The following is a 21,272-nucleotide window of genomic DNA, read 5'->3' as shown; positions in this document are numbered from 1 at the left end:
CTAAACCCTCTTGGGTTTGATGGGCCTGGAGTTTTCTCCTGGCACCAGATGCAGGCAGGAAATACTGACATATCCTGAGAAACTGTGGTTGGTGCCCAGAGCTACACTCTCTTAATCCCCACCTACCATCTGGGAGCAGAAATCGGAAGTCTGCTCCAGCTTCCTGCCTGTTTTTTGAAAGGGGGTCAGCTCCGGCAGGAAGCCGCACCTGCAAGGTGTCACCCTCAACTCCTCAGCTCACATCCTTGCATCCTCAGTCTCCCCTCTCCTAAAGGCTTACATTGACTTAATTATTTCTGCCAGCAGGTGAGCCTCCCTTTCCACCCTTGGTCTTCCCTGCCATTCGCCTTCTGCCAAAACAAAGGACACTGCTTGCTGGCATCCTTGAAAATCCGCCTTCCCTACACAGATGCGTGGACATGGGTGCTGAGTGAGACTGGAGCTCAGAAGTTGCCACGTTTGAAATATCCGTCCCACATCCAAGCATGCCTGGCCAGACTGATCTTCCTGCCTCCCTTCCTCCTGCTCACAACTGGATAGGTTTTCACACAGACAGACAGACAGACAGACAGACACACACACACACACCTGTGAAACCAGCACCACAGTCAAGATTGGGAACAATCCATCAAGCCCCCAGTTTCCTCATGCCCTTTTGGGATCTCTCCCACCTTCCTTCATTCCCCCACCCTCAAGCAAACCTTGATGTCTCTCTGTCATTATACATCAATTTTCATTTTTAGATTTTTTTTTGATAGATGGAGTCTTATAGTATGAATTCTTTTTTGTTTGCTTTTTTTCACTCAGCATGATTATTCTGAGATTCATCGTGTCATTGCTTGGTATAAATAGTTCATTCCCATTTGCATTCCAATCAACTGTGTGAATATACCACAGTTCATTTATCCATTCACCCTTTAATGGGCATAGAGGTTGTACCCAAATTGGGGCTGTTATGAATAAAGTTGCTATGTACATTTCCTGGGTTTCCCAGGCAGCGCTAGTGGTAAAGTACCTGCCTGCCAATACGGGAGAATGTAAGAGACTTGGGTTCAATCCCTGGGTCAGGAAGATCCCCTGAAAGAGGGCATGGCAACCCACTCCAGTATTCTTGCCTAGAGAATCCCATGGACAGAGAAGCCTGGCAGGCTATGGTCCATAGGGTTGCAAAGAGTCGGACATGACTGAAGTGACTTAGCATGCACGCATGTATATTTCACGCTTGAGTTTCTGTATGGACAAAAGCTTTTATTTCTCTTGGGTAAATACACAGGAGTGGAATGACCAGATCATATGGTGGATGTATGCTTAATATATAATGTATGTATGCAAATATATGTATAATATATACTATTTTAATATAAAATATACTATATATAATAGTAGTAAAACACACATAAAATTTATCATCTTAACCGGTTTAAGTGTACAGTTCAGTAGTGTTAAACATACATTGTTGTGCAACCAATCTCCTGAACTTTTCCATCTTGAAAAACTAAAAGTCTATCCTGATTAACCAACTCCCCATTTCCCCCTTCCCCTAGGCCCTGACAACCACCATTCTATTTCTATGAGTTTGAATACTTTAGATACCTTGTGTCAGTGGAATCGTAACAGTATTTGTCTTTTTGTGACTGGTTTATTTCATGTATAATGTCCTCAAGATTCAGGCATGTTGTAGCATGTGACAGGATTTCCTTCCTTAAGGCTGGATAATATAGACCGTGAATATAGACCAAGTTTTCTTTATCTATTTATTTATCAATGGACATTTGGGTTGCTTCCACCTCTTGACTATTGTGAATAATACTGCAAGGAACATGGGTGTGCAGATATCTCTTCGAGATCCTGTTTTCAATTCTTTTAGATATGTATAGACTGAGACACATACCCAGAATGTACGTTTGACTTTTTAAGAAGTTGCCAAATTACCTTCCAAAGTGATTGTATCGTTTTACATTCCCAACGGTGTATGAGGATTCCAGTTTCTCCACATTCTCACCAACACTTGGTATGGTCAATCTCTTTTAGTTTTTGTGTTTTTTTAAAAATATTTATTTGGCTGCACTGGATCTTAGTTGCAGCATGTAGAATCTCTCAGTTGTGGCATTTGAACTCAGCTGTGGTATGTGGGCTCTAGCTCCCGGACCACAGGTTGAACCTGGGCCCCCGGTATTGGGAGTGTGGAATCTGAGCCACTGGATTCCCAGCTGCTGGAGGTTCCCTGGTCAGTCTTTTTATTTATTTATTTTTTCAGTCTTTTTAATATTAACCGTTCTAATAGGTGTGTTGCGGTATCTTATTGTGATTTTAATCTGCATTTCCTTAATGACTAATAATGTTGAACATCTTTTCATTTGCTAATTAGTTGTTCAGGTATATTCTTTGGTGAAGTGTCTGTTCAACTCTTTCGCCCAGTTTCCCCCTAGATCTTTATTTGTTAAGCTTTATTTTTTTGAATTGTTTTAGATTTACAGGAAAAATGTGAAAACAGTACAGAGAGTTTCCATATACCCCACATACAGTTTCCCTATTATTTTGTCTCACACTTGTTAGATCCTATAGCATAGTACATAGTGCATACTATGGTGTATTTATAATTAATGAGCCAACACTGATAAACTGTTACTGACTGAAGCCCATTCTTTATTCAGATTTCCTCAGCTTTCACCTCATGTCTGTCTTCTGACCCAGTATCCCATCCAGGATCCCATGTCACACCTAGGTGTTCTGTCTCCTCAAGCTCCTCTTGTCTGTCACATTGCTCAGACTCTCCTTGTTTTTAATGACCGGTGTATTTTGGCCACCTGATGCAAAGAACTGACTCATTTGAAGAGACCCTGATGCTGGGAAAAATTGAAGGCAGGAGGAGAAGGGGATGACAGAGGATGAGACAGTTGGATGGCATCACCGACTCAGTGGACATGGTTTGAGTGAACTCCGGGAGTTGGTGATGGACAGGGAGGCCTGGCGTGCTGCAGTCCATGGGGTCACAGAGTCGGACTCGACTGAGGGATTGAACTGAACTGTGCTGTACTTAGTCGCTCAGTCATGTCTGACACTTTACAACCCCACGGACTGTAGCCCACCAGGCTCCTCCATCCATGGGGATCCTCCACACAAGAGTACTGGAGCGGGTTGTCATGCCTTCCTCCAGGGGATCTTCCGAACCCAGGGTTCAAAACCAGGTCTCCCTCGTGGCAGGTGGATTCTTTACTGTCTGAGTCACCAGGGAAGCCCAAGAATACTGAAGTGGGTAGCCTATCCCTTCTCCAGTGGATCTTCCTGACCCAGAAATTGAATCAGGGTCTCCTGCATTGCAGGCAGATTCTTTACCAGCTGAGCTACCAGGGAAGCACTTTTAATGAACTACTGGCCAGATATTTTGTAGGATGTCCCTCAGTTGGGGTTTGCTTGATGTTTTTTCTCATGGTGAGACTGGGGTTGTGGATTTGGGGGAGGAAGACAACTGATGCAAAGTGCCATTCTCAGGACATTGTATCAAGGATACATGCTGCCTACGTGACATATCACTGATGACATTGCCCCTGGTCACCTGGCTGAGGTCGGATTTCTGGTGTCTCCACTCTAAAGTTACTCTTTCTCCTTTCCATACTGTGCTCTTCGGAAGGAAGTCACTATGCAAAGCCCACATGGAAGGAGTAGACTATTTTCCACTTCTTTAGGGGCCGAAGTATCCACTGAAATTATTGGGAATTCTGCATGAGAGATTTGTCTCTTTCTTCCCCATTGACTTACCTATTCAATCATCTGTTTATATCACTATGGACTCTCGAGTACTTATTTTTTACTGTGAGTTATTATTCAGTCCTACTTTATTTTGTTAGTCAAATTGTTCCAGTTTTGACCACTGGGAGCTCTTTCAATTGGCTCTTTGCCCATTTACAAGATGGAATTGGTTGTTTTCTTATTAAGAGTTTTTATGTGTTCTCTATAAATGCCCTTATTTCTCCCAGTCCATGATTTCTCTACCCAACTCCTTAAGAGTATCATCTGAAAAGGAGAAATTTCTTATTTCAGTAGGGTCCATATTAATTGTTATCCTTTGTGGATCACACTTTGGTGTCTTTATCTAAGAAATCTTTGCTTCAGTCAAGATTACAAAAAATCTTTCTCCTTTGTTTTCTTCTAGAGTATTTTTAATGCTTTAAAATATAAAGGTTTTATTATTAAAAATCAAATAACTGAGTCATGGTGAACTCAGTTCAATTATTTTAGGCAATTCCAGTATACAAAGAGATTAACATTTACCAGTAAGGAAAACAGGTAGAGGCAATTAATTTCTTAGAGATATTAGTGATTGGAAGGAGTCTGGGGAAAAGGAAATGTTCAGTCTATAAAACAAAACAAACAAAGAAAATGACCCCCAAATTAAATAGAGCTATTTTTGCAATTTTATTAAAAATTCAGTGTTTTAATAATTAGGTGAAAAAGGATATGTGCCCTCCAAAGAGTCACTCCACTTGCACCAAAAGACTTGGTTCTTTTTTTCCTAGTAGAGCAATATTTCTTTTTATTTTTTAATTGAAATATATTTAGAGATATAATTGACACAGAGCATTATATTAGTGTTAGGTGTACAAAGTGAAAGTGAAGTCACTCAGTCGTGTCTGACTCTTTGCGACCCCATGGACTGTAGCCTACCAGGCTCCTCAGTCCATGGAATTTTCCAGGCAAGAATACTGGAGTGGGCTGCCATTTCCTTCTCCAAACGATCTTCCCAGCCCAGGGATTGAACCCAGGTCCCCCGCATTGCAGGCAGACGCTTTACTGTCTGGGCCACCAAGGTGTGTAGATGATGATTAAAAATTTGTGTATGTTGCAAAACGACCCTCACAAAAAGTCTAATTACTTCCATCACTATACAGAGTTATAAAAAACTTTTTTTTTTTCTTGTGATGGGCACTTTTAAGATATACTCTCTTAGCAACTTTCAAATATTCGATAGAGTATTGTTAATACTAACTCTAGTCACCAGGCTGTACATTCCATCCTGTGACTTATTTATTTTATAACTGGAAGTTTGTACCTTTTGACCCCTCCACCCATTTCTCTCACTCCCCACCATTCTTCCAGAGGCTTTTCATTTTTTTAGGTTTTCATTTATGTCTGTGATCTATCTTGAGTTAATTTTTTTTATAAGGTACAAGATATAAATCTAAGTTCTTTATAAAAAATGGATATCATGTTATTCCAGTGTTGTCTGTTGAAAAGACTTTGCTTTCTCCATTGAAATAACTTTGCACCTTGGGCTAAAATCAGTTGTCTATGTATGTCATAGGTCTATTTCTGGACCTTCTGTTTATTCCACTGATAGATTTACCCATCTTTATGTCAGGACCATCCTGTCTTGATCACTATAGCTTTACAATAAATCTTGAAACCTGGTAGTCTTAGTTCTCCAGCTTTTGTTCCATTTTCAAAGTTGTGTTTGTTATTCTAGGTCCTTTGCATTTTCATATGAATTTTTTAAATGGCTTGTGAATTTCTACCCTGAAAGCAATCACATTATATTTTTCTTGTCAACTTACTCTCTCATCCTCTGCAATTACCACCTCAAACCTTCTGCTCCTGACCTCCAGTCTTCTATTCTACCTGGCTTCCTACTTCACAGAGGAAACCAAAGCCATCAGAGGGGAGTTCTCTCGACTTTGCGCCACCAAATATACAGACTCACCTTTCCCTGACCCTTCTTTGCATATGTCTAGAGCTCACCCACCCACCTGGGCTCAGACCCCATTCCTGTCTCAGAATTCTCCAATTTTGCATCGTTCCCCTCTCTCTCCAACCTCCATCTCTCAGCTGGATCCTTACCAGCAACGTTTAAATCTACCCCAGCCTTCTATCAATACACAATCATTCAATATAAATTCAAGTAAGTAAAGAAAGTCTATTGAAAAGCACTAATCCAGGAATTCGCCGGTGGCCTAGGGTTAGAATTCTGGGCTTTCTCCACCATGGCTGGGTTCAGTCCTTGGTCAGGGAACTGAGAGCCCTCCAGACACATGGCAGAAGCAAAACAAAAACAGTGACAAGCACTCATCCTGTTTATGAAGATAATTTGGGAAACCATTTTTTGTAAACACCATGCCGATGTCAGGGGTTAGAAATACCACCTGTGACCCCATGCTGTTGTTTTTCCTAGATGCTGCTTATCTTAATTCTCCTTCCAAGAGAGTGATTTTCCCCCGGGTAGAAGTGTACTGCCAGATAGAACTCGCCCTTGGCAACCAGTGTCCTGAACGCTGTCAACCGAGCCTCCAAAGAGAGCTGGCTAGTCCAGAAGAATCCAGACAACTTCACACACAGTGGGCTCCCAAAGGGGATGGGAGGGGTGGCCGCAGTGCACCTCTGTCCCCACCCATGCAGGCGCCCGAATCCACATGTGACTGGCCTGTGGAGGCACCTGTTTCATCACCTGCACCGCCACCAGCCTCATCACCATCACGTTCTCCAACTGACTTGCCACCTGCATCACTCCCAGCTGTGCCCTCACTCCCCAGCTCAACACCTGGGCTGTCCCCTGTATCACCATCACGGCAGATACAACCGACTGGATCACCACCCAAGTCCGCACCCCCCCAGGCATCTGCGTCACCCAGGCCATCCCTGGGGCCTTCCACTGCGGGGGCACCTCCGGTGTTGCCCCGATATTCTTCAGCATCACCTGCACAGCCACCTGTGGAGGAACTGGGCCCAGAACAGCCCCGAGGTATGGACCCTTCTGGCCTCTCTCAGCTGCCTCACATCCAGAGCCCATTGGCAAGTGTGTACTGATGTGGCAGCTATAGCCATCGCTTTAGAGGTGTGCACTGGTGGAGTTAGTCAGCCCTTAGCCTCAGCGGCTCTACTGGCTATGAGGAGAGGCCACCACGAGAGGGCAGTGCTCTGGACTTTTTGTTTTTTCCCTTAGTCTGTGCGTGCGTCGCTTCATTCGTGTCCGACTCTTTGTGACCCTATGGACCGTAACCTGCCAGGATCCTCTGTCCATGGCATTCTCCCAGCAAGAATGTTGGAATGGGTTGCCATTCCCTCTTCTAGGGGATCTTCCCGACCCAGGGATCAAACCTGTGTCTCTTATATCTCCTGCATTGGCGAGCAGGTTCTTTACCACTAGTTCCTGTCTAGTGATTCTCAAAGTGTGGTCCCCAACCAACGGCAATAGCCTCACCTGAGAACTTGTTAGAAATAAAAATTCTCAGGTCCTACCACATACCTACTAAATCAACAGTTCTAGGGGTGGGATCCAGCTGTCTGCATTTTTTTTTACCAGCCCTCCAGGTTCTTTTGCCCTCTCACATTTAAGAACTGCAATTCTAGTAGATTTTTATTGTGAAAGCCACTGTGCCAGGGTAGTGGTACTCAAAGAGCGGTCTGTGGACCAGTGCTAGTCTCTGAATATCTGTTACTTGTATACAATGAAATGAGTGCAGAAAGTGAGAGCAAGCATTTTGAAATGTTTATAGCAATAACGTAGAGCCGTGACATCCAAGAGTTTCATCATTTTTCTACTAGTTCATTTGTAATGCATTTTACCAAAGTCCTAGTCCATTATGGATTATAAGTATGATTTTTAGAAATTGGTTCTTCAGTACAAGTAATTTGAGAAGCACCTCTCTGGGGGCTTCAAAGATGAACTGTTCTCAATTCCTCACTCTCAGGAAATCTCCCTTCCAACAGAGGGAATGGCATGGATGCTAACTTCAAAAATACAAGAAGAAATTCTTAAGTACTGTGTAACCAACAAAAACAGTGTTGAGGGTACTTACAGAGAATAAGATCACCTCTCTCTGGGGGGAAATAAGGAATGCTTCTCAGAGGTGAGGGGTAATTTGAAAGGGGTAGGATTTTGACAACTGTGGTTTGTGGGATCTGACCAAGTAAAAAGAACACTTCAGATTTTGTTTATTCTAGAGGTCCGGGTGCAGAGAAGGAAGGTACAAGGCACCTTTGGTGTGAAGAGGACACTTGCTTGGCCACGTAGGTGGTCTGGGTGGGGACCAAGGGAGAGAGGTCCAAGTGATAGAATGAGGCCAGGCTGTAGGGTCTTCATGGTCCATGGGCTGGGCTTTCATAGTTATTATGATAAATAGGAGCACGGGTTGGCAAGGCTTCCTTCTTTGTGATTCCGCCCCAGGTCAGGTGTGACTCCCTCCTTTTCCAGAGTAACTTCACTTTGTCTTTTCTGTTTTTCTTTTCTTTCCTTTTTTTTCTTTCTCTCTTTGGGAATAGGTTCACTTTGCCTTTTATTTTGTTTTTCTTTTCTTGTCTTCCTTTCTTTCCTTTTTTTTTTTTTTTTTAGAATAGGTTCACTTTGATTCTTTTAATCACAAGACAAAAATACCAGAACATTAGGAGTCAGAAAGTTGTTCAAAGTGTTTCACTTGCTCTCTTATTCCCAGTTAAATAAAATGCATTTATTTTATGTTATCACACCAGTGCTTAAAGCCAGCCATCTTCAGGGGCCTGAACAATCATGGGTCTGGAGTTGGCATTCCTCACTTGCATCGGCGGTGGGCAGAGAGTACAGATAGCCCAGTGATTTTCCACTAGAGGCAATATTACCCCAGGAGACATTCGGCAGCACCTGGGGACTTTTTGGTTGCCATCTGGTGGGAAACGTAGTCGGGAGAAGCCAGGGATGCTGCTAAACAGCCTACAGTGCTCAACCCTTACACCAAAGACTAGCCTGGCCGGTCACGTCCGTAGTTCTCAGGTCGAGAAGCCCTGCTGGGTCTCAGCGGTGACACCTGAGGCCATCAGGGGGAGTTGGACAGAGTGCTGCCCCCAGGGGCTCATGTTATTTGTTGTTTTGCCATGTTATTGTTGGGGGTGGGAGTGTTGCAGAAAGTCCTGGGAAAAATCCATAAACAGGAACCACAAATAGATCTGGGCAAGTGAGGGACAGCCAGCAGGTCCCCAGATGAAAGATCTCCGAGTTCCTCAGATAGACGAACGTGCTAATCGATTCCATATTATTATCATTTACATGCGTTACATAATTACACCTTAATATTCATGTATTCTATATCCCCATACTCGTTCGAAACACGCGAAGAGCTTACTTAAGAATAGTGGCCATAATGAGGCTTCCCTGGTGGGCCAGTGACTCCACGCTTCCGACGTGTGGGGAGCCGATTTGATCCCTGGTCGAGGGAACTAAGATCCCACATGGCCGCAGCATGGCCAAAAATTTTTGAAAAGAATACTGGTCATGAAATGGTTTGTATTTCCTATTCCGGTAAAGAAGACAAAAAAAAGCATCACAGAAAGCAGATGATGGAAGGTTCAGGCCCCTGTGGGGGATTTTCTTGAAAAGTTTCCCTAACACAACTGGCTGCTTTTTAGGAGAGAATCGTTGATAATATCACGTCATGGGTTAGCTTCAGGCCTTCCCGCAGATGCTGCTGCCGCCCTGGATCTCAGTCAAGTCCCCACATACGATTCTGGTCCCAAATATGAGAATTTAAGAAAAAGAGTTTCTAAACATTCTCACTTTCTTCTTATTGTTATTTCAGAAATGACTAAGTACTCCTCCTCCCCGTCCCCATCTCACTCACGTCTTCTATATTTTTATTTTTGGCTGTAGCTCCCTTTGCCTCTTCAAATTCGAAAAGCACCATGCCTCTGGCTAATGTGAAGGAAACTGCCAGCAAACCTCATACAGTGTGAGTGTCTCCTTGATTGGGGACAGTTTCTTTCCTTCGGTCGGGGAGGGGGCCCAGCTAAATGATACTTTCCATCACTTTAGCTGCCTGGGGATCCTCTTCTGGATGTGATTACAGACCACCGCCTCCCTTTTCTCTCCTTCACTGGGGGGACACGGGGACACGAGTCTGTTCCTACCGACAGCGTCATCCCCCAGTCCCTGCTGTGAGCACTGGGGGGTGTACGTCCTCTGGATGTGGCGGGGGAGTGTGCATGCTTCCTCACACCTGATTCTCGGGGATGTCTCAGGTCAAGAGAGCTGGCAGGCCTGCTGCACCTAGCCTTGGGTGGGTCCTACACAGTATAATTAAGGGGACTCTACCCAAAATCTCCCTTAATCCAACTTATTTTCTAATAGCATAAGAAAGGGGCTAATACTGCTATGTTGCAGATTGTCTCCAGAAAATCTGCTTTCATAATACACATCAACCGTCTGGGTTGTGTAACATGTGCTCTGTTGTTACCCCTGCAGCTATTACGAGATGGCCAGGGAAGCTTTTTTAACCTCTCTGGGAATCACAATACCCAGACTCCCTTGCTGACCGAATGCCAGTGGGGTTGGCCGGTGGAAGGCACCAGCAGGAGATCAGAGAGTAAATCAGGGTGTTGCTATTCACCAACCTCATCCCTCCCCTCCTTGGGGTAGCTCTGGCAGTGGCTGAGTTTTCCCATGGCCACAGTCAGAGAAAAGGGCCCAAGGCACTTTTATTTTTTATATTCTCACTCAGTATCATACCCAGGATATTAAAACATACCTGCTTCTCACATTAAGTACAGTTTTAATTATAAAATTTTTGGAAAAAGTTTACATACATAATTTTGTGTTTGGACATAAATTATGTGTTTTATTCACATGATAGCTTACTTTATTGCATTGATGTGTAACTGTATAAAAGTTTGAGTTTCATTTGACTAGTGGGTATGATGTTCCTTAGATAAACATTCATTGATTACAAAGTAAAAGTTCAACCAGGGTTGAGAATCATACATTGGTGTGTCTGTCTCCCTTCTGAGCTGGAGCGGAGCCCTGTCATTAACCAACCATCACTTCATCTCTTTGTCCAGGGAGAGCCCTGCTGAAGAGTCCAACTGGGTGAGCAAGGTATTCAAGAAGAACAAGCAAAAGACAAGTGGCACCAGAAAAGGCTACTTAAGACATCCACGAACCAAGAAAACAGGCAGCAAAGTGCAGTGAGCGTGGTTAATGTTTCTAATTCCACAGGAAGGGAACGGTCTTCAGGAAGATTATAGGGGTAGTGAGGGGGGTCACTTTGAATCATTCCTGGAACTTGAACGTGGGGTGTAGTGAGAAAAACAGGAAGAGGCTAGATGTCGTGAAGTTCATATTCTGAAAGAGGAACTAGAGTAAATGAACTAAATTATTTGCAATATAATTTTTAAAACACAGTGGCTTATTTATAAGTTCATAAGTTTATAAAGGGTCTAAGATTACTGGGGACACTTACGAGGAACAGAGTCAAGAAAACATTCTGAAATTGACTCTTCTTGAGTTTTTTAATAAGGGATGTAGTTCTGAAGACGAGAGTAGGGTAAGGAGGGCAGGGGGAAAAAAGCAGATATTCTTGAGTTTATCCCCTAACTTATGGATCCTTAGGGTCTTACAGGTGGTGCTAGTGGTAAAAACCCTGCCTGCCAATGCAGGAGACATAAGAGACTTGGGTTGGATCCCCGGGTCAGGAAGATCCTCTGGAGGAGGGCGCGGCAACCCACTCCAGTATTCTTGCCTGGAGAATCCCATGGACAGAGCAACCTGGCAGGCTACAGTCCATGAGGTCGCAAAGAGTCAGACACGACTGAAGCGACTTAGCACAAGGAGGGTCAGTAAGGATCAGGATGAGGAGCTGGGCTTCGGAGTTGGATGCACCCAACATAAAATCCCTGCTCAGCCACAGTCTTACCCAGGGAGCCTGCTTAGGACTCTTGGTCTTTCTGAGCCTCTATCTCCTGATCTCTAAAATAGGGCTGATACCAACTTGTAAGGCTGTTGTGAGGGTTTAATTAGGTCAACTGTGTAACTTGCTTCGCAGAGTGCAAGATGTGTAATAGCAGTCAATAATTAATAGATATTATGGTTATCACTCCTAGAAGTTAACTAGCTACTTCTTAGCTTCTGAATAGAACTCTACTTAAAGAAGATGGTTCTTTGGGACACTTGTCCATCTGCTAGTCCAGATGTAACTAGTCCACGAGTCCATCTGCTATCTTCTGGAATAAAGTTGTCCACTAGTCCACGAGTCCATCTGCTATCTTCTGGAATAAAGCTGTCCACTAGTCCACGAGTCCATCTGCTGTCTTCTGGAATAAAGTTGCTATTCCTTGTCCCGTGCTAAAGTCACTTCAGTCGTGTCTGACTCTTTGTGATCCTATGGACTCTAGCCTGCCCAGACTCCTCTGTCCATGGAGTTCTCTAGGCAAGAATACCAGAGTGGGTTGCCATGCCCTTCTCCAGGGGATGTTCCCAAGCCAAGAATCAAACCCATGTCTCTTCTGTCTCTTACTTTGGCAGACAGGTTCTTTACCACTAGCACCACCTAGGAAGCCCATTCCTTATCCCAGAGGGGGGTAAAAAAGAACTGTTCTTAAAAACCCAACCGGTGGGTGCTCATGTGACTCATCATATAGAGTTCCTAACTCTTGCCAACCTACAGCTAAAAGTCCTGACCAATGTAGGCCTGCTTCTAATTGATTTTGACTCTATTAGATTGTTTTGGCTTAATTAGTCAATCTTTATTGAGCATCTACTAAATGCCATGGGGTCACAAAGAGTCAGACACAACTGAGCAACTAAGCACAGCACAAATGCCAAGCACTCTTCCAGGTTCTGGGGATAGCAAAGATGAATTCAAGGACTTCCTTGGTAGTCCACTGGTTACGACTCCTCGGTCCCAAAGCAGGGGCCGTGGGTTCAATCCCTTGTCAGGAAAGCTCTGCAAAAAAAAAAAAAAATATATATATATATATATATTGGCTGATACGGCCAAAAATGTTTGCCATGGCAGTATAAGGGACTTCTCTGGTGGTCCCTAACTCTGTGGTCTCAATGCAGGGGGCACAGGTTCAATCCCTGGTCAGGGAACTAAGCTCCTGCATGCCTCATGGTGTGGCTGAAAAAAAGCAAAATAAATTCAACTTGATCCCCAACTTTGAAGATTTACCCTAAAGTTTGATTTACATGGGTTTAATCCTTGGGTTGGGAAGATCCCCTGGAGAAGGAAATGGCAACTCACTCCAGTATTCTTGCCTGGAAAATTCGATGGACAGAGGAGCCTGGTGGATTACAGTCCATGAGACTGCAAAAGAGTTGGACATGACTGAGCAACTGAGTGCACAGCGAGGGTGTAGGACTCATAGGGAAGTCGCTGGTTTCTGGAACTTATGGGTGGGATCAGTGCAGCCTGGAATTAGTCACTCTGTTCCTTGGTCTCCAGCCTAAACACTTCCCTGACCTTTGAGTCTATCTCTAGGAGCTCAGGGTCAGGTGTGGTCATGAGGATGTAAGAAGGTCTGCCTTGGGTGTGGGGAGCTTCCCTGCAGCTGGGGTGCTCTCTGGGAGCCAGGTCCAGACTTGGCTCTTTGACTCCAGAGCCACACCTCTTGCCGTGCTCAGAAGAGTGGGACCGTGCACTTCAGCCAGAGCTACCTTGGTTGATAAACTTCTAGGAATCAAGGTGTTGTACAAAGAAGCAGGATGTGATAAAAACAAACAAAACGATTTTCATAAGCTGTGGGAAACCTTGTTGTCAGTGAGTCACACATCCTGTGTGCAGTGTTCCTTTATAGAACAAGTTAATGAAACTACTGGGAAGCAATATACCAATTGATCTTAAGCAATTCCTTGCAGATTTATTGCTTTGAGTTGCAAAGACAAGGTTAGGGGATGGGATTGGGGGTTGGGGAAATATATATATATATATATATATATAAGGCATAGAAAAATAGAAGTGACCCAGCAAGAGAAAAGACCTGTTCCGAAACTACAGTCACAGGAGACCCTGTCACATCCACTGGCTAGTTCTGGGAAACTCCTGGTCTCCTGGCAGACGAAAGGGTCTAGAATAAAAGCTCAGGACAGATGTTCTATGTATTACTCTGGGTGTGTCTGTGTCTGTGTATGTTTTAAATCAAATGTTTGATCTATACTCTGGCATGGGTTGTATTAGTCAGTTATTGCTGCTTTGAGAATGCTGTATAACAAACAGCACTCTCTCCCGCACCACCCCGGCCAAGATCTCAGTGGAATACAAAACAAACATTTTACTTTTCTCTTTCATAGGTCTGTGAATTGGCTATGATAGCAATGCCTAGGCTTACAGCTTGGGGTCTAGTCTGTCCTTGTCCCTTTTATTCAGGACCAGCAGTAATGCCAGATATGCTCTTCTTCTGAAGCATGGCTAGATAGATGTATCAGCCTGGCTTTCCTCTGCTGGCCTTATCTCTCCTCTAGTAAAAGTTCAGTGGTCATCTGACTGAGGATGTGTAACTGGCCTCAAAGTAGAAAGACAGATTGAGAAAATGAAATACTGCCTCCAGGCTACGGATGGAAAAGAAGGAGATCCCTCTTGCTGATTGTTATTCACATCCTTCTTTTTTTTTTTAAATGTTTGTTTATTTTTCACTGTACTGGGTCTTTGTTGCTGTGTGTGGGCTTCCTCTACTTGCAGCAAGCGGGGGCACCTCTCTAGTTGCAATGCACGGGCTTCTCACTGTGGTAGCTTCTCTTGTGGAGCATGGGCTCAAGGCACTCAGATTTCAGTTGTTGCGCCTCACGAGCTCTAGAGCTTGGGCTTGGTTCTTGCAGTGTGCCGACTTCGTTGCTCTGCAGCATGTGGGATCTTCCCAGGCCAGGGATCAAACCTGTGTCCCGTGTACAAGCAAGCAGTTTCTTAACCACAGACCAAGTCTGTCAGACTCCCCAGATTTCCACTATTAGAGAACCTTTCCTTTGAGTTACTATGGAACCTCCCCCTATTCAAAGGTAAATTTATACAACCTTGGAAATCAACTATAATCCAATGAAAAAAATTTAATAGGTGAATTTAATAATAGCTAAAACTTACATAGTAGTTATTATATTCCAAGCACTGTGGCACAGACAGGTTAAGTAACAAGCCCAAAGTTACACAGTTGGTAGATGGCAGAGCCAAGATCTGAATCCAGAACATCTGTCGCCAGGACCCAGCCTCCAGGGTAGAAGGAGCGCTGGAGTGAGAGTCAGAAGTCACAGGGTCGAGTGTAGCTCCTCCATTTGGGCAGGGAGAGGCCTGGAGAGGCCCTCAGACACATGGCAAGGGGTAGGTCAGTCTGGCTTGGGTGCCATGCTAAAGAGGGTGAACTTTGTCTGTGTTGCTGGGGAGTCATGAGAGGATTTAAACAACAAAATGACACAGTCAGGTTTGAAAATTACCCACGAGTACCCCGAATCCACATCCCAGCATTTCTCCAAGATGAGTTCTGCAAGTGTCTCCCTGCCGTTTCCCAGAGAGGGCAGGTGACTGGCTCAGGGTCACACAGCAAGTGGAAGAGGGCGTGGAAATCAGGATTCCCAGTTCCCCCTTCTGGTCTCGTTTCCTCTCACGTGTGCTTCCTTGGCTTCTCACATCCAGGTCTGCCCCCTGCCCACTTGACTACTCTCTGATCTCCACCTCCGAGACAGTCTGGGTCGCCTACAAGCCTCATCCCAGCCGCATCCAGGAATACAGCTGCCCTGAGGTGTGGAACGCCCCAGGGTATCCCTGGGGGCCAGACACTGCCGGTCCTGTGCCAGGATGCTGTGGTGACCTCTGAGCCCCGTCAGCCCATCTTTCTTTCTGCCCTCACCTGCCTCTTCCGGGTCAGGGTCTAGGCCAACACTAGCCTGTAGAATGCCTTGTGCACCAAGAAAAGAGCACCCTTTCCTTGAGAACGTGACTGCCACCTGCTGGAAAGTTGTTGTAACGTGCTGATTTTTTTTGAACAATTGATTACCGACTGCTTGAAAACTGTATGAATGGCAGCATAAATATGCCTGTGAAGTGCCTGCCCTTTTGTACTGGCAGTGTATCCTTGTGCAGTGTGCAGTCCACACAACTGTACTCAGCATACTGGAGACCACTCCACCTCTTCCTGAAAAACCAAATATCAACCAGACTGTGTAAGTCAAAAAATATGGCAAACACGCTTTCACCAACTCCTGCTTTGCAAATGGAACTCTGCTTTTGCAGAAGACCATTTGTATAACAAAGTAAACCCTTGAACTGGCTTTTGATACAAATTGAGATTTCCTATTTCCACATATCAGTGTGGCTATTTGCTCAGGATGCCCAAAGCATATGAAGGTGTGAGCAGTGGTCTCGGTGGATATAAGGGGAGGGAAGTACTAGATTTGGGACTTGGCGATGATGAATTTGTGTCCTTTTTCTAGGAAACTGTGAGCCGAGAGAGGAAACTTGAGCTGAAACGGGAGAGAACCTGACGCCCACGAGGCTGAACCTTCTCACTGTTCTCAGACGCCCTCCTTTCACCCCAGGCCTTGCAAGGACTGGGGTCCCACCCACTACCAAGCCTGTTGGGGTAAAGGATCTTGCTTCCCCCAGGCAAGAGCCTTCTTGTCTAAACATCCTCCCAGCTTCCCTCGGGTCCTTCCTCTACTCTGCTCTGGACAGACAGATGGACGTCAGAACAGACAGTAAGAGTGGGCAGCACAGCCTCCTCCCAGGCAGCTGGGCTCTGAGTCCTCCTCCCAAGCCAGCCTGAGTTTGCTTCTTGGAGACCCTCGTCCTCTCCCAGGAGGTCATCCACGGGGCAAAACTGTTGGGGGTCAGGCAGAGCTGAGCCATGGACACCCTTTCCTGTTTCCTGCGGTGTCAAGAGACCACATCTTCTGCTGTTTGTTTTTTGTTCACACAATACACAAAAGGCTTGACCTGGAACCAGCGGACTCCATCGCGGCCACTCACGGGAATCCCCTGGAGGCGCTAACCAGCTTTTACCCCGGGGATTACTGGTGCAGCTGGGGGAGCGGGCGGCCCTGGCCTTCCCCAAGTCCTGCTGTGCTGACAGAGGGAATGGGAGGCCATGTGTGCCCTCCCCTCCCCTTTCCCAGCCCAGATGAGGGCAGACTCTGTCTGCTGTTCACACCTCAGTGAAAACGATCCACAAGAAAGAGGCCTTTAACTTCAATTTTTGCAGCCTGTCCAGAAAAATAAAATAAAATAAAATTAACTCACTGCTTGTGGATAACCTCTGGCTCCAGCCAGATCCAGTAAGGAAAAACAGGCTGTCCACAGGCCTCAGATGCATTTGCTCAACAAATCCTAGAATGCAAATCCTAGAAGACTAGGTGGAAGACAGCCCTGCACTGTGGCCCCTGAGAAGGACGCATGCTAATTTAAGCCCAGGTGGGTGGGAGGCTATGGCATGCAGGCGGCTGGACCCTACACTGAACAGGACCATGTGAGGGAACAAGACTCTACATGCATCCTCTTCAGACGGATCTACCTGGAGGAATCTAAGTACCTTTGAGAGGCCTGAAAAGAACCAAACCTCAGGTGTTCTAGCATCCGCTGCCTTGCTCAGTTCTGTGGCTCCACCAGTCAAGAGAAGAGCCCCAGGAGTCAGGTGGAGCAGCCCTGCTGCCTTCAGGCCTTTCCCTAAGAAGGTCTTGCTGTTTGCAAGTAACTGTGTGCCCAGAGGCCCTGGGACATGTGAGCCGGGGAGGGAGGGTTTCAATCTTGCACAACTCAGGAATGCTTATTCCCTGGTGTGAAAAGGAGAACTGAATATAATATTAACTATTGCTCTAACTCAAAGCCTGTATTTGAGCCCAGATGCTCTAATGTAGTTAGAGAATTGTTCTTGCCTGAATTCCAGGGTGGCTAGAGAAAAAAAAAAAAAAAGATACAGGACTCCTTGTTAAATTTTATTTTATTTTTTTTTCCTTGTTAAATTTTAATTTCAGATAAACAATGAATAATTACCTCGTGTAAGAGTACCCCCAGCATTGCAATTATTTGTTGTCTATCTGAGGTTCAGATTTAACTGGGCCACCCATATTTTTCTTTGCTAATTTTGGCAGCCTTAATAGTTCCTCTCTCCTGTTTATGCCTTGGAAAAAGAAAAAACAGCAACAGGAATGGGTTGTGTTTTGAAATCAGAAGGTGTCACTGGTGCCAAGGCCAGAACACTTACTAGTTTTCCAAACAAGTGTATCTTAGTGACGCCCACAGCGCAGCAACCCCTGCAGCCCAGCTAACACCCAAACTCAGCCAGTTCTCTGCTGACCCCCTTACCCCATTATCTCTGGGTTTGATTGCACAGGATCTTAGTTCCCTGCTCAGAGACTGAACCTGTGCCCTTGGCCATGAAGTTGGAGTCCTAACCACTGAACTACCAGAGAATTCCCACCTGTATCTCTGACCCACCCAGTTAGCCTCCTGACTTGTCAGGACACTAAGAGATTAGTTAATTATGTCCTGTTGTCACTTGTCCACCTTTCAAAAGCCTTTCAAAGCAGCAGGGTCTCCCGTGCGCCTCAGTGCTCTTGAGACCTCCAAGGTGAGTCCTGTATTCCTCTTGGCACAAGACTGGCACTGCAGCCAGTGAGGGCTGTGAGTGTCCCGAGGGCAGGGGTCATGTCTTGCATCTGTGGATTCCACAGAGCTAGCACTAGACCGGACACATAGATAAATATTGATTGCGGGTGGGCGGGCACTGTGGTGGCTCTCAGAACAGCATCCTTGGCGGTCTGTGTGCAGCTGGCTGTGTGACCTGGAGCACTCCCAGCCCCAGCGTCCTCATCCGTGAGACGATCGTGCTGCTCCCTCCTGCCCTTCTCAGAGCATTAAGGCCCACCTTCAAGAGCTGGGGAAAGGAGGCTTAACTTTTGAAAGAAGACAAGCTACGCATACAAGTTCCCTTTCCTCAGGTTGCCGCTGGAAGAACTCACGTGTTATCTGAGACAGGGGAAAGGAGGCTTTAGATGACTTTCAGTGGAGACCACATTTTCTGGACCAAAAACCAGACGCTGTATTCTGTCCATTTTTATCCTGGTTTGAGTGACCGAGTTTGAGTACCAGAATTTAGGAATCAATAGGGCAGATGAAGCAGCATTAGGACTGGCCCAGATTTTCCTGGACATACAATTCACTGTTACCTGAAGAATCGCAGAGCTGTAGAATGGCAGGTCTGGAAGGCAAGTATCTTGTCTCCAAGGTCATCAGCCTGAAGGCAGCTGGATTAAAATCCTGGTCACCCGATGCTCAAGACAGGGCACTTTTTTTTTTCCCCCACTGCCTCAGCAAGTTGGTACCACAAGGAGCAGACACCTGAATAGCATCTGGACAGGGCCCCCAGGCAGGAAAAAGGAGGCAGACCCCTGCAACCTTGCAGGCTCTGGACTGGCCTAGACATGGCAGGTGGCTCCATCTTGCCTCCGTGGTGAATAATCCAATGCAAGTCAGACTTCTGTGCAAATCAGTTTCTTTATTTGCTCAAATAACAGTACAAAAATGAGACTCAGATGCCAGCATCGAAAACTCATACTGAATACTTACATAACTTAAAGAACATCATTCCAAATAAGAAACTCTGTACAGAAGGTGCCTGACCCTCTTCTCAAAACTGATTCTGATCTTTCACATTTTAGTGCTGTGTTCCTGAACACTGCCTAAAATGAATCCATAAAATAAATAAACCTCCCCCACTTCTTGGGAGCAGCAATAACACTAAATGACTTTCAGAATCTGAAACTTTGCCTCAAGTTTGAGGCCAGTCCCTGCTAAGTGCCCAAGTCTCTCGGCTTCTCCCCCTCCTCAGCTCTACCCTATGGGGCTCGTCACAACAGCAAGACAGTGTCCACCAAGGATAACAAGGATGGGTTGGCCATCCAGGTTTTAACACTCTCTCCCCGATAGCCATGTGCTCTAGGCAGGGTTAGAAGGCTGTGTTCATAGCCCTGTCAGGCATTCATGCAGATAATAGACACATGTGTTGGAACTGTTGAGTTGTGCAGAAGACAAAACCTTGCCTTGGTGCAAAAACAAAAAGGAGCCCATTTCTCAAGATACTTTTCTGCCATCAGCTGGAAAATCATCATCATAAATCTATAAATCCACAATGTCTCAGAAGTCAATGTCTCCTGCAGTTTGGTGCTCTTGAGCAGTGCACACTCATTCAACCATCCCAGGCAATCTACCTTGAAGCCCTTCCCCATTTCCTGAAAACTACCCAGACTGTAGCTATCGTAAGAATAGCAACTTATATAGACACAGCACTATGTAATTTCAGAACTCTTTGTGTTGATTTTCTTAGTGATTTTTGGCAAATCCCCACGATTGAACCCCATTCAATTTCCAAATTTACTTTTAGATATCATTGCATGGATTATTTGGACTTCCCAAGTGGCTCAGTGGTAAAGAATTTGCCTGCCAAGGGAGGAGACGCAAGTTTGATCTCTGGGTCAGGAAGATCCCTTGGAGCAGGAAATGGTAACCCACTCCAGTGTTCTTGCCTGGAGAAACCCATGGACAGAGGAGCCTGGCAGGCTACAGTCCACGGGGTCGCAAAGAGTCAGACATGACTTAGCGACTAAATAAGCAAAACATGAGATGGCAGAGCTGAAAGGCATCAGCTTCATTTCTCGGCTGTAGAATTACAGGACAGAGGGCTGAGAGGATTCTAGACCAGTTGTCCCCACCCTGCTGCGTCCCCATCTAGAGGTTGCAGGGTTCCTGGGAGGCTCGACAAATCCATGTGGGCACTAAGTACTGTTGGCAAGCTGAGCAGATTGTGTGATACCTGTAGTTGCACATCTGTTACGTGCGTGTGGATGCTCAGGTGAGAGATTAAGCATAGACGTATTTTTAAAACTAAAGTCAGTCAAAGTCGTTCAGTCGTGTCCGACTCTTTGCGACCCCATGGACTATTCAGTCCATGGAATTCTCCAGGCCAGAACACTGGAGTGGGTAGCCTTTCCCTTCTCCAGGGGATCTTCCCAACCCAGGGACTGAACCCAGGTCTTCCGCATTACCGGCGGGTTCTTTACCAACTAAGTCACAAGGAAAGCCCATGAATACTGGAGTGGGTAGCCTATCCCTTCTCCAGGGGATCTTCCTAACCTAGAAATTGAACTGGGGTCTCCCGCATTGCAGGCGGATTCTTTACCAACTGAGCTATCAGGGAAGCAAGAGACTTATTTAAAAAACTAACATCTGAAAAAAGTATCAGCAGCTCTTCTACATGGCGTGGGCATATTTTTAGCCCTGGTGAACCAAGAAAACGCACGATAAAACAAACAAGCAAACAAGGGCACATGAGTCGGCACTAGGCCCTAAGGTTGGCCCCAGAATGCAGAGGCCTTGATTCCTGGTCCAAGGCTCTAGACCAAATCCTATTGAGGTAACTCCCCCATTTTCTCTCTACCTACCAATTCAGAGGAGAACCATTGGTCTCACAATTCCAGTTGAGGACCAAGGCCTCCCAGAGAATGTCTGGCAGAATTGCCTGAATCTCAGGCGTTCCATTCATTCACTCATTTGGTCAGTACT

General features: G+C 45.5%; 1 protein-coding gene across 1 annotated transcript in view; it reads left to right on the top strand.

Moving 5' to 3' along the window:
• The window catches only part of PNPLA1 (patatin like phospholipase domain containing 1), a 52,997-nt gene extending 35,373 nt beyond the window's left edge, over window positions 1-17,624 (top strand). The window contains exons 6-10 of the mRNA XM_040249821.1: window positions 6,167-6,733; window positions 9,611-9,689; window positions 10,795-10,920; window positions 15,354-15,459; window positions 16,151-17,624. Of these exons, the coding sequence (XP_040105755.1) occupies window positions 6,167-6,733; window positions 9,611-9,689; window positions 10,795-10,920; window positions 15,354-15,459; window positions 16,151-16,201 (929 nt within the window). The 3' untranslated portion in view covers window positions 16,202-17,624. The remainder of the gene's footprint in view (window positions 1-6,166; window positions 6,734-9,610; window positions 9,690-10,794; window positions 10,921-15,353; window positions 15,460-16,150) is intronic.
• The last annotated feature ends 3,648 nt before the right edge of the window (window positions 17,625-21,272 follow it).

Source organism: Oryx dammah, unplaced genomic scaffold (assembly GCF_014754425.2).
Source record: "Oryx dammah isolate SB20612 unplaced genomic scaffold, SCBI_Odam_1.1 HiC_scaffold_11, whole genome shotgun sequence".
Taxonomy (NCBI): Eukaryota; Metazoa; Chordata; class Mammalia; order Artiodactyla; family Bovidae; genus Oryx; species Oryx dammah.
This window is presented reverse-complemented; position numbering and strand designations above follow the sequence as displayed.